Source organism: Mustela erminea, chromosome 19, assembly GCF_009829155.1.
Source record: "Mustela erminea isolate mMusErm1 chromosome 19, mMusErm1.Pri, whole genome shotgun sequence".
Classification (NCBI taxonomy): Eukaryota; Metazoa; Chordata; class Mammalia; order Carnivora; family Mustelidae; genus Mustela; species Mustela erminea.
This window is the reverse complement of record NC_045632.1, coordinates 60021135-60034348: the sequence shown is the minus strand read 5'-3', so window position 1 is coordinate 60034348 and position 13214 is coordinate 60021135. Positions and strand designations below refer to the sequence as shown.

The following is a 13214-nucleotide window of genomic DNA, read 5'->3' as shown; positions in this document are numbered from 1 at the left end:
CCTGACCCCAAGGGCCCAGCACGGAGGACTTCTCCCAGCCGGCCAGATGTCCATCTGGGAGCAGCACGGGAGGAAGCGGGCGCAGACGGCAGACACAGAAGCATCTGAATGTGGACACCGTGGCCGGGGGCTAGTCACGGGCCTGGGTGAGTCCTTGACCACCAGGAACCCTGCACGGCTCATGTGGCCCCAAGGAACTAGACATACGAGGCCCGGTGGGCCCGCAGCTGAGCAGACACGGAAGAGGTCAGTGGGGCACGGCAGCCAGGCCTGCGCTGACCCTCAGCTGCCCTAGTCCCATCACCAGCCTCAGGGCTGCCTGGCACGGCCTGTGAGGGAGCTGGAGGGCCAGGAGGTCTTGACCCACGGGAGGCCGTGCTGGGGTCTCCAGCCTCAAGGGACTGGGCCCCAGGGAAGCGAGGTCCTCAGTCCTTGGTCAGAGCCAGAAAAGCCAGCCTCAAGTCATGATCAGGGAAACTGAGGCAGCAATGAGGCTGTTTCGGGCCGGTTCCCCACCCTGTGGGCCCCAGCTCTGGCTGCCCTGGGGCTACCTGTGTGAGTGTGGACACCCACCATCTGGACACGCCAGGCCCACAGGCCGTCTCCGCTCCCAGCAGGCAACATGCAGGCACCCTGGACCCGCCACTGCCTTCCAACAGGCCCAGCCCTGGGGTGAGTGGGCGGCGGACACCCCCGCAGGACCCCTCCAGGCAGACCGGAGCCACCGTGGCCCATCCCCAGGGCCCCTGTGCCTGGCCGTGCGCTGGAGTGGAGGGCAGGAGAACCTGGGGCTGTCCAGTTGAGGGTCGTGCCCGCAGGGAGCCTGGATGTGTGTGCGGGGAGGCCAGCCCGGCCCGGGGGGGCCTCGGGGGAGCCTCGTGACGTGTGGCCGCACGGGTGCGGGAAGGGGGCTGCGTTCTGGTCCTTAGACGCGCATCCCAAAGACGAGTCAAGGTCCTTCTGTCGCCTCCCCAGCCGAAGACGACGACTATTTGTTTTGAAACTTGATAAAAATCATAGCATAAACCGAATAATTACGTAATATTTTTGGGAATCAAAATGTTCAGCACTGAGAGATACGATTTCAGATCAGCGGGATTAAGTGAGGACCCTGCACGGCTCGACCTGGTTTCCCCCAGTGGCATGTGGGTCTAGGTACCACAAGGAAGGCCACGGGAGCTGGAAGCCCGGCCACGTGGAGTGGGTGTGCTGCGGACAGTTTCCTGAGTTTTGCTGGGAGGCCTGCTGCCCTCGGGGACACCGCTGGGCACCACGGGGCCCGGCCGGCAGACGGCGCACGGGGCCAGGCGCCAGCGTGGGGTGGGGATGGAGCGGAGGTCCGACCGAAAGCCAGCCTGGGCTGACGAGGCCTCGCCGTGCCCTCGCTTCTGTCGGCCCCACTCCGTTCCCTCTGCGGGAGGCCCTCTAGCTTAAAGGGGACGCCGGCTCACTGGCGCCCGGCCTCGGGGCACCCTGGTCACCCGGGTAGAACTGCCTGACGAGGTCCCTCTTGTTGATCTTCCCCATCTGGTTCCGCGGGATCTCCTCCACCAGCAGGAACTCCGAGGGCACAGCATACGGGGCCAGGACACCCCTGTGGAGATAAGCAGCCTCTGAGCATCAGGCACTAGGGGCCTGGACAGCTCCCGGGAGAAGCATCCTCATCGCCCGGGGCCCCGAAGCCCAAGCATATCCCGTGCCCGCTCTGTGTTGCTGCTGCGGACGTGAACATGGAGATGTGGCGGCCCGTGTTCCAGACCCACCCGTGGGCAGAGGCCAGGCCTCCTGGAATGGAAGAGCAGGTCCCACTCTGGCTGTCACAACAGCAGGCCGCGGCCAGATGCGGGGAGCAGGCAGGTGGACAGAGCCCTGGGCTGGTGGTCCCGTGGGCTGGGGCAGCACTCCCCACAGAGCCCCGTGCTGAGCGGTGGGTGAGGCTAGTGTGTTGGTCCAACAGCTGCTCTGCTGCCTGTGCCCCCATGGGGGCCCTGTTAGATGGTGCGTTCTCCGGCGAGGGGCCCCGCGGACGGGTCTGACCACCCCCAGGCTCTACTTGGAAACGCCTCCTTAGGCGGCAGGCACTGGTTTTCTCCGGAGGCCCCGTCCAAACCACCAGGCAGTGGTGGGTCTGGGGCCGGCAGGTGCGTGTGGCCTTCCCGCCCGCAAACTGTGGGGGCGAGCTCAGCCACAGGGCAGCACTGTGGTGAGCTCACCGTGGGCGGCGACAGAGACCCTGACTCTCCCGTCCTTGCCGGGTGCTCCTCCCCTTCGTGGGCGGGGTCCACACGCACACCGACCCGCGCGTCAGCAACAGCCCGCGGAAGGCATTGCAGAAGGCATCGTCAGCCTGCGGCGGCTCGCGCTGAAGGCAGCGGCTCAGGCCAGCACGGGGGTGGAGCGGCTCGGGGTTCAGGTGCTGGCTCGTCAGGGCAGAGGGTGCCCCCACCCATGGTGCCGGCAGCTACGGGAAACAGCCGGCACACAGGGGAGGACTGGGCTGGACTTGGCAGGATAAGCCACGGGACTGTCCAAGGGACTCTGGTGGCACAGAGCTGGCATTAAGAAACAGCCCCTCGGAGCACCCTGGCCTCGCTGCCCAAACCCCGTGTGTTCAGGCATGTGTGCTTCCCCTGCGGCAGCAGCAAGCCGATGCCAGGGCCCAGGGCAGGAGCCCCGAGACTCTGCCGGCCCCGTGCTGGGCGGTCTGGTGAGCGGAGCGCTGTCCCTCTTCGCCTGGGCCAAGCGCCCTCAAGAATGAGGCCAAACTTAAGGCATTTTCGGACAGATGCCGACAGTCCCCGGGCGGCCCGGCAGCAGAAACGAGTGGGCAGCTGCCGAGGAAGCCGGGCCCGGGGGGCACAGGCTGGGACAGACGACGCTGGGGCAGAAACACGCCGGTTTGAGTCACGTGAATCCGGTTACGAGGAGACTTTTTGATAAACACCGCAGAGGACCGAAAGTGCGTTCGGTCTCCCTTGTGATCTTCCCCGTGTCCTTTCCTGCAGCTTCCGCCCCTGCGAGAGCCCGGGACAGGACACGCACCGCGCAGAAGCTACGTGCCGATCGGCTGTTCTCGGTAAGCGGGAGAGCCTGTTCCAGGCCCAGCCATGCTAGGAAACAGGCGAGCGTCGGGGGAGAGCCGCGGAGGCGGGCGGCCTGCGCAGGTGGGGGCTGTACGTGAGAGCCCGGCGTCAGGAACCCTAACCGTGGCCGCTTCTGAGAAAAGGGACGAAAGCCACAGGAGTTAGAAAGTGATGGAGAAGCATCGGAGGGATGGCCGGGGGCCCGGCATTTCCAGAACGTGTTCGCACGGCAGACGCCAGGGGACGCCCAGGGCGCCTGTGAAGGGCCGAGCCCAGCGAGCGGCAGAGCGGAGCCGTTTGGGGAAAAGCGGTCTTCCCGGGGCCGCGGGCCGCGGAGCAGGTGCTCTCCGGGGAGGAGGGGTGGCCTGCACACAGTGAGGACGGGACGCTGAGCCAAAGCCCACCACTCCTCTGGGGGCTCGTCAGACATCAACTGTGGGTCAAGACCACGCATCCCGGATTCCTCCTTGGGAGTAAACCCCACGTCCCTTTCGGACTTGGTATCTCGGGGATAGAGGGTAGTGGGTGGGCCGCGTCCCGGGCACAGACGTGCTGCTGTCCTGCTCCACGCCTCACTCACTGCCTCGCAGGGACATGTGGCCTGAGCCTCTGACTCTTGGCCTGGGGAGCACCAGCTGAGGGAGGACTCGTCAGAAAGGAAAAACGCAGGAGAGCAGAGCTGACAGGGAGGGCCACTTCCCTAAGGGCCACGTCCGAGAGGCGGACCTGCCCCACCATGGGCTGTGTGGCCTCGGCGTCGCTGCCCAGCGGCTGCCTGGCTTGAGGACACAGAAGCCTGGACGTCGGCCTCACTGTGGGACCGTCCTGGAGACAGCAGTCAGCCACCGGCCCTGACCTTTTAGGGGTGTCGCCTGCCCCCACCCCAAGTGCACAGAGTACCTGCCTCAGGTCTTCCCGTGGCCACGGTCCCAAGCCTGACCCGTGTGCACGGGCTGCCCGAGACCGGACCCCAACTCTCGGCGGACAGCTCCGCACTGGTGACTGGCGTTTCATTGAAACTGTGACGGCGACTAGAATACCCTCCTCCGTGGAACACCTGCTCCCAGTGTGCGTCGGCAAACCCAGCGGAGCGCATCGCGCAGCCACGCTGGCCCTCACGGAACAAGGGCTTCTGCTCCTTGCGGAATCGTGCTGGACGAACCAAAAATACCTTCAGCACCAAGAAGGGAGGCACGTTGGGAAGGAGGGGTGCAGAGAGACAGCAGAGGAAGCAGAAACTTCCCAGACTGGAAATCAAGAATTTGGGGGACATTACTGCGTCCTGAGCTTGGGACCATGGCCACACTGCCCGCAGCCCCCACCCCCACGATCCTCTGGGCTCTGGCGTGACTGACCATGGGGCACCGCAGGCACGGGAAGGGAGCCTCTGGGTGTCGGCACATGGAGAAAGCCTTGGAGCCACGGCGCGTGGGCACAGAGGCCTGGGGACGGTCTAACGTCAGACGAAGCTGAGCCCACAGGGACGCACGGTGACGGGACGGTGCGGTGGGGGCGCAGGCCAGGGGAGAGCTGTGGTCCCAGCTCCCAACGGCCATGTTCAGCACAGGGTGGGTGGGTGGGTGAGGCTCTGTGCCTGTGGGCTCCTCCCGGAGCCGGGGGAACACCCTGTGCCCCTGTCCTGTGCCTGGGCCGCCCACCCTGTGGTCCTGGCTCTCTGTCCCTGGTGATCATTACACGGCTTCCCTGCAGCCCTTTGTGTGTTGGGGGCAGCCTTGGGAATGTGACGTGTCACCTGACCTCCAGGCACCCCCTGACCCTGAGATGGACAGTGGCAAGACCCAAGTCCTCCCCACCCCACCCCCGCCAATCCCGACCCTGGGACAGTGCGTCCCCCCGTCCCCTCCTCCAGCCCCACGAGTGCCCCCGCCTGCCCCTACCTTGCCCACTCTTTGAGCTCCCTGTGGGATGGTGAGTGTCCCTCTTGAAGGGTCACCACTGCAGTGACCCGCTGGCCCCACGTCATGTCTGGAACTCCAATCACGGCCACGTCTGTGGACAGAGGGGAGGCCGTGCTGACCACCACGGCCTGGGGACTGCCCACGGGGTGGGGTCAGCATGGGCTCAGCACAGCTGGGTCCTCCTGAGGACAGGGCGAGGCCTGTCCCACGTGTCTCCCAGGTGGAGCTCGGGGTGGGGGCTGGTTTTCCTGAGTCCCTGCCCTCCCTGCACTGCCCAGGGGTGGCGACAACAACCAGTGAGCCCTGCGGGGGAGCCTCCGCTCTCTCCAGGGTCCTCAGCCTGTGACCTGAAGTCAGGGCAGGTCTGGGTAGGCCCCATGCGTCCTGGACCGGCAAGCACCAGTGCCCACTCTGGCACAGCAGGGGGCTCAGCCCACGGTCAAGGCGAGCAGGCTGGTGCTGCTGAGGTCAGGTCGGGACCCTGGCCGCAGTGCCGAGGTGGGGGGCGTGCAGCCGGCAGGCGGAGGGTCCCCACTGGGTGCAGCCCAAGGGCGAGTCGCCTGCCCGGGTGTGTCCATAAGCAAGCACAGTTGGAGGCACGTCTGGAGCGTTTCCAGGACGGGGGCTCCGCAGCCAGCTGGCTGTGGGGGTCCCTGCCACGGGGCTGGAGGCCACGCACCTGTGATGCTGGGGTGTTCTGCCACGGGGCTGGGGGCCACGCACCTGTGATGCTGGGGTGTTCTGCCACGGGGCTGGGGGCCACGCACCTGTGATGCTGGGGTGTTCTGCCACGGGGCTGGAGGCCACGCACCTGTGATGCTGGGGTGTTCTGCCACGGGGCTGGGGGCCACGCACCTGTGATGCTGGGGTGCGCCAGCAGCAGCCGCTCCACCTCCAGGGCGCTGACCTTGTAGCCACCGCTCTTGATGATGTCCACGGACGTGCGGCCCCGGATCCAGTAGGTGCCGTCCTTAAACACTGCCGTGTCGCCTGAGGACGGGGCTCTGGTCAGCAAGACGTGCGTCCCGGGGCCCCTCCTGTTTCGAGGGGCCCACGCGTGGAAGCAGCGTCCCCGCTGTCACGGGCCGGCTGCCCGCGTCTGCGGCACCGACACCCCCCCACGGAGACCCGGGCTGGGACGGCAGGGCACGTGGGCCGTTTCGGGACAAGGCAGCAAGCATGAGGATCACCGGCTGTGACCTCAGCCTGGGGTCTGACCGTGGATGGCTCCGTGCAGGCAGCAGTGTCCCCAGCGGCTGACGGAGTGGAGACCAGGGCTCCAAGGTAGGACAGCCGCGCTGTCACCACCCAGCTCAGTCCCTTCCGGCCCTCTCTCAGGCCCGTGCAACAGAGAGAAGAGTCAGCGGCTCCTGCCAGCCCACTGTGGGGTCCTGGTCATGGCAGGGTCCTCGTGGAGAGAACCTCACTGCAGCTCCCCCCCATTCGTGGGGTCTCCTGGGCTACAAGCAGTCCCACGGACTCTCTGAAGCCCTCCTGTCCCTCCGCACTCAGGGTGTGGTTTCCCACCGGGCTTCCCTGCATGCTGGCTCCCCCGGAAGCCCAACTGGTCCTATTCCAGGCCATGCTGGGCAGTGGGATGGTCAGTGGGATAGGGGCCAGCGGGCAAGCCCAGAGCAGGGAGGGTGCAGGGGCGGCTGGCCTGAGTGTGTGTGTGGACACACGTGGACGTGTGCAGGTGGACATGCGTGTGGACCCGTGTATGGATGTGTGCGTGTGGACGTGTGCACGTGGACATGCCCCGTGCAGCCACCCCGCCGGGCCCCTGGGAAGAGCTGGCGCCGCCCACCTGTGCTCCCGTGGCCCGAGCACTGGGTCATCAGCTGGGACACAGCTGGGGTTTCATCACGAGTCACGGCACCCACGCAGGAAGGCGCCATCCGTCACCTGCCGCTCCCTGACCCGCTGCTCCCTAGGCACGAGCCGGTCTACTAAACCAGACAGACGCGGTGTGTGGGCAGGTGGCCGGCTCACTGATGGTGGCGTGGAAGGGCCAGGCTCCAAGAGGACAGGCCACGGGCGTGGCGGGTTCTCTCACTGACAGGAGGCGGAGGGAGCCAGAGATGCTGCAAGTGCCTCAGGGGCGTTGTGGCCGCAGGACGGCCTGATGGGGTGGCCGGCGGGAAGGCTGCAGGGGTGCGGGCCGCAGGGAGGACTGGGGTGGGCGACCTCCTGTGGGTGTCGCGAGGCCCACCGTGCTCCCCATACCCGGGTGCAGCCCCTGCTCTGGCTGCGTCCCCTCCCCACCGGACGGTTGTGTGCGCCCCCGAGAGCTTCCTGACCGCCAGTCACCTGCTCCTTAAAGGCACCGATGGGCCCAGTCCAAGCTGTCACTGGCTCGTGCTGTTGGACAGACACTGCACCAGCCCTGGGTCCCTCCAGGGCTTTCCTGGCCCTGCTCCCAGCACCTCCGCTCACCCAGAGACCTTGCTGGGTGAGGGACCCTGCCTCGGGCTCAGGTTCGTCTCTGGTCCTGCCAGGGACATCCCGCACTGCCCAGATCACGGCTGCTGAGGCTGGGGGCGTCTCCCCAACATGGCAGCTGCCCCCCAGGCTCTTCTTCCAGGCCTGCCCGGACCGCCAGGAGAGGAGGTGGCCGGCTCTGGCTCGCCTCCCCAGGTGGGCCTGCCCTGCTCTCCGGGGACCCCTCTCCACACTGCCTGGAGACCCAGAGAAGCCGGCCACCTCAGTTCTGAGCGCAGGACCTTGCGGGGGAGGGGTGCGCAGGCTGATCAGGGGACACACTCGGAACCGAGGCCCAGTCCGCAAGGCTGCTCGATGTCCCGGAGACAAGGGCCCTCAACGGCCTTTCCTGGCCCTTCTGCTCTGTTTGCTGGATGCTAAATCCCAGCAGAGACGATGGCTGAAGGCCTGCGCTGTCCCTCGAACTCCCATGAGTCTCTAACCCACGGGCAGCCCACTTCCGGAGGGCAGGACGTGCTCAGGGCCGGGACAGGGGTCAGAAAGAGGGGTCCTGGGCAGCAAGGGTGGGGGCCGTGTGTGCAGAGCCCAACATCTGGGTGCGACCGGCCGGCCACCTGCCGTGCTCCCCAGTGGGACAGAGCCCTGAGCGCAGGGATGTGGGGAGGTTCTAGGGAAACTGAGTAGAGCAGGAGAGTGGGACAGATGTGCTACAGCATCAGGGGAGGAGCTGGTAGTCCTCATGGACTCCGTGGGCCTGGTGGCGCCTGCCACCCGCAGCAGGAAGGAACGCTGCCTCCCAGACACAGGGGCGCGATGGCCACCCCGACCCACATACACACATGCTCAGAGGCGGCGGGATACTCCCTGACCAGCACACCCACCCTGGGCTCCCGTGGGGACCGGAGCCTTCCCTCTGGCACCATGTGATGCACTTGAGGTCCGGCCTGGGGATGGAGGTCCCTGCCTCACCTGGGACACCAAGTCGCCTGCCCTGTGGCCAGCGTCTGGCCCTGCAGCTGGGGAGATGTGAGCTGAGCCCAGCTGGCGGCACCCAAGGGCCCTGTTTTGGGCAGTGACACCCAGCCTGCTCCGACCGCCGCAGGCCACACGGCTGGAACTCCTCCCGGGAGCCTGTCCCGTGCTGTCCCGGAGCATCTGCCTCAGGAGAGATCGGGTGTGGCACACAGAGCCCCGGCCAGGGGACATGATCTCAAGGGAGTGATGCAGAGGGAAGAGGCCCGTCCCCAGAGGGTCTGCTTGTAGGGTCTGTCTTCATGCCATTCTCTGGACGACAAGCAATGGGGGCGGAGGGGACAGAAGCGAGGCCGCAAACCAGCACGGACGCACACGTTATGAGAGCAGTGAGCACACACGGCTGGGCACACGCGTGTCAGGCTGGTGGGCCCGGGATGAGCCCCAGCATGGGCTCTGGTGTCGTGCTGGTGACGAGGACGTGGACACTGGGCAGAGGGCCGCCCAGCTCGCCACCCGCATCTGCCAGCGAATGTCTCCCGATCGCAAAGAAAACACGTTAAGAAACCGCTGTTCGGTTTGTGGAGAAGTCTCTGCCTCCCCTGGAGGTCCCCCAAAGCTGAGTCACCCCAGTGTCTGCACACACACGATGACTCCGCGAGTCTCAGGAAGGATTCTGCGCTAACTCGGCACCCAGAAGCAGGCACAGGAACCCCTGCTGCGAGGCCTACTCCTGAGCCACTGAGGTCATCTGTCCGCCAGGGGTCAGCACCCCACGCCTGCTGGGAAACACCCGCCCTGCTCTCCGGGGCGGAAACGGGGGTGCGCGGGGGTGCAGGGCGGCAGCTGAGAACCCAGCCCTCCCCTCTGAGCCTGCACGTCAGGCCCCGCAGGCCCCGCAGGCCCCGCGAGCCTGGCACGGGCTGTTCCTGGCATCGCCCCCACACAGGGCTGGGGGACAGGGGGCAGGTCGGGGGCAGCTCGTGTTGGGTCGGCTCCCCTGGCCATGGGGCAGCTCAGCCTCCCCTGTGTCCGTCCCGCTCTCAGCCCTTGGGGGACGGCCAGGCTCTGCAGGGCAGAGAACCAGCCGAATGGCTCCCAGAACCGCAGGCTGCAGTGTGCTGAGCGCCAGCAGGAGGGACATCAGAGTCAGAGCAACCAAGGCGCTCGGCTTGTCCGACGTGGACTCGGAGTGAGAAAATTCTCCTCCCGATTCTCCTGGAGGGAAAGGTCGTATGGTGCCAGGAAGGACGCGGCCGCGGAAGCGGGCAACGGATAAGGAGGGTTTCTAACCCTGGAGTCTACCTCGCCTGCCGAGCAAAGACACTACGGGACACACGCCCCCCTGAAGCGCATACCCACACGCCTGCCGTCAGGAGGCTCCTCGGGACACAGCCCCAGGCTCCGGAGCAGAAGGGCAGGAGGCAGCTGCAGAGGGGCCTGGTGGGGCGGCGAGCACAGGGGACTCCCAAGCAGGCAGGGTGGCCCTCAGGGAAACAAGAGGACAGAAGGACCCCGTCCCCAGGAGCCTCGGGCCTCACGGTGCATACATGGCACTGGAGCCACGAAGCGTGGCCCCTCCGAGGGGAGGATGGGTGTGAGCAGCTACTGCTCTCAAGCTGGGAAAACCAGCGGCTCTTCCGGCCACGCATGTCACTGGGCCTCCGCCCATTCCCCCCGCGCCCAGGGGCCTGGGACTGACGAGGGACGGTGCGGCGACCACGGGGGCCAGCCCGCGTGCAGCTGGAGCCTGATGTCGGCAGAGGGAACGCCGTCTCGTCACCACTGGGCACCGCGTCACCGCACACGGAGGCCCGTTCCTGCGGGTCCAAGACTGGCTTCACGAGGGCAGAAGAACCCGGGAAACAAAGGACTTGAAGCCAGATGACACAGTACGGCCCAGCCCAAACCTGTGGGCACAGCGGCCTGGCCGTGTGCGCGCTGCACCACTGGTCCCGCCGAGCGTCCCTGCAGGGGCGACCCTGCCTCCTGGGTCAGCGAGGCGCATGGGGCATGATGGCCGTGCCCTCCACGCACCCACACCTGCGAACACACAGCCCGTGGCCCGGTTCCTAACTGTGACTCGCCGGCCAAGATGGAAGCCCTCCTACCAGAGAGGGAAAGCAGAGCCTCAGCTGCGGCCAGGCAGGGCGGGAGCAGAGCAGACACCGCGTCTGTCGGGGAGGCGTGATGTCAGCCCAGCCTGTGCCCACTGTGCCCTGACAGCAGCGGTGCTCACAGAAGGAGGGCGGAGAGCTCCAGGGAAGGAAGGGGTCCTCCCCCAGGTGACCGCGGCCGGTGGCTGCGGGAGCCCAGCACGCTCACAGACGTCACCCGTTCCCGTTGTCACTCTCTGGGACCCGGTTTCTAAAGGCCTCCCAACCCCTGCGGCCGGGCACCTCCCAACACGGGCAGCAGCCCCCACGGCTGGGCGCAGGATGTCCGTGCCTGGCTCTGCCCGCCTCTCGGCTGCCCCTGTGATGGGGTCCCAGAAATACTCCTGACCCACAGCCCACCTGCAGAGGGAACGCAGCTGCCTCACAGTCAGGATCTTTTAAATGCGGTGACAGGGGGCGCCTGGGTGGCTCAGTGGGTTAAGCCTCTGCCTTCGGCTCAGGTCATGATCTCAGGGTCCTGGGATCGAGCCCCGCATCGGGCTCTCTGCTCGCGGGGAGCCTGCTTCCTCCTCTCTCTCTGCCTGCCTCTCTGCCTGTGATCTCTCAAATAAATTAAATCTTCAAAAAAAAGAATAAATTCGGTAACAGGAGTCCATCTCTGTCTCTGTATTTCTCTCGCTCGTCACGAGGAAGTGAGACCGTGTCTTACGTATCTTCACAGCCAGCTGCTCTGCTTCCTGGGGATCTGCCGGTCGCCTCTGCCATTCCCCCCAGGGCTGCCCGGGCCCCGCGAGCGAGCCACGGGGACACGGCTCTGGAGAGCTCTGGAGTGCCGACGCCCGCCAGGGTCCCCTCGGTCGCTGTGCCGAGTCTCTGGGATGCCGGGCTCTGGGAGGGACGTCACGTGCGTGCCGTGGAGAAGTCAGGAACCCGTGATGCTCTAGCGGCTTCTCCCGGGGTCCTCGCCGCCCACCCTTGTCCCCTCCACCAGGGCACCGACGTGGAACAGGCGAGCCGTTTACCAGGCCACGTCCTGACGCGAGACAGTGGACGACGGAGCATCGTTAGAGGAAGTCACAGGCTGTCTGCGTCCTGACCCTCAGCCGGGTCTTTAACACAGAACCGCTCGGCAGGAGGCCTCAAAGGCAGCAGGAACTATAACGTCTGCTCACTCGGTCCCCCTCTGTCCCGTGCCCGCGCCTCCGTGTCCTCCCGTCCGTGTCACCTCCACCCCATGCTCTCATCCTCATGGCCTCACCTCTGTCCTGTGTCCCCACCTCCGTGTCCTCTGCTCTGGCAGCAAGGTCAACAAAAAGGGTTGAGGGCTGAGGGCGCCCGGAATCCCCGTCCCACTGCCCTGGGCTAGCACTGGGGCCATGCGTGTGCCGAACGGCTTCTCTCCGGGGCGCTGCTGTGCCCGTGAGTCAGGGTTGGGAGGAGATGCCTGTGGTGCTCGGCAGAGTTTCTGGGGGTGACGGTGGGTCTCCTCTGCAGCAGCCAGGACTGCCAGGGCCTTTCCGAGGGGCTCCTTGTGCATCTGGGGAAGGAGGGGACAGCGGCGGGGCAGGGCGGGCAGGACTGGCTGGTGACCTCTCTGCTCTCATCCCGACGCGGGCAAGGCCCTCCCCCAGGCCCCCGGGCAGCAGCTCTCCGGCTCCCGCCAGAATCCCGTGGCAGGAGGGGCTGGCCAGGGAAAGGGTTAAGTTTAATTTATCCTGATTTCTACTTAATATCGCGTCTCCCTGCAGGAGCAGCAGCTGCGAGCTGATTGCGCCCGCACATTATGCAGCCTGTGTCGCTAATGGCCTGTGACAAAGGCACACGGCTTCCAGGCCTCACCCCCGAGAGCCAATTAAACACACACGCTCCCTTCCTGTTTGTGGCGCATTACAATGAAATTAAACTGAATTTCAAAATCATTTTCTCCTAAAGACATCTCTTTACAATAATTAATGCACGCCATTCCTTTCCAGCTCAAACATGCATCGGCAGCAGCGAATGAACGTTCTCCTGCGGACAGCCCTGCACTTGGCCTTGGGGCCACAGGGCGCCAGCGAGCTGCGACCAGCGAATCCACAGGGCTTGGAGTCTCGTGCCCGTAACGAAAAACCCTTTTATCTGAATTTAAAAATAAAAGATGGTGGGCACAAAGCAAGTCGGGCTTGCACACTGGGACCACTCAGAGGCTGCGGGAGGGACATCCAAACCCGCATGACGGAGAGAGGCCCGCGGCCAGACCGGCTCACAGGAACGCCGTGCTCACCAGGGAAACCAGCTGGGGGTGTTCCCATGCTGCCCGCACCCGTGCACAGGGACAGGACGTCCCGAGAACGGGACCAGGGCTCCCGGGGCCCGACCCCAGAACACTGCTCCCCCGTCAGGTTCCTAAGGTCCAGCCTTGCTCTGAAGGCTGACACACGTCCACACTGCCAGCCCTCCCGAACCACCACGTGCCCGCATCCTGTGCCCGGCACGGAGGGACGGGCAGCCTGGACACCGTCCCTAGCGGCTGCCGGGACGTGCGCTTGTCAGGCACAGGGCCGAGAACCCCAGACATGCCCCGGGACCACAGGGCGGACGCAGGACTGGCCAGGACCACCACGTGTGGACCCAGTGCCACCTGGCAGGGAGACAGGAAGGGGGTCCTTGACACCCCCACCAGGAAGACCCTCCACTGGCCG

At 65.9% G+C, this 13214-nt stretch overlaps 1 protein-coding gene across 2 annotated transcripts in view; it reads right to left on the bottom strand.

Annotated features, from left to right (window-relative positions):
- Positions 1-955: 955 nt before the first annotated feature.
- Positions 956-13214, bottom strand: part of ACSF3 (acyl-CoA synthetase family member 3) — a 49374-nt gene continuing 37115 nt past the window's right edge. The window contains exons 8-10 of one of the 2 annotated variants that reach the window (XM_032323847.1): positions 5858-5992; positions 4982-5093; positions 956-1594 (exon numbers count right to left, since the gene is read on the bottom strand). In XM_032323847.1, coding sequence (XP_032179738.1) covers positions 1426-1594; positions 4982-5093; positions 5858-5992 — 416 coding nt within the window. In that variant the 3' untranslated portion in view covers positions 956-1425. Of the gene's footprint in view, positions 1595-3574; positions 4331-4981; positions 5094-5857; positions 5993-13214 lie in introns of those variants that run through there. The other variant, XM_032323846.1, reaches the window with a different exon arrangement.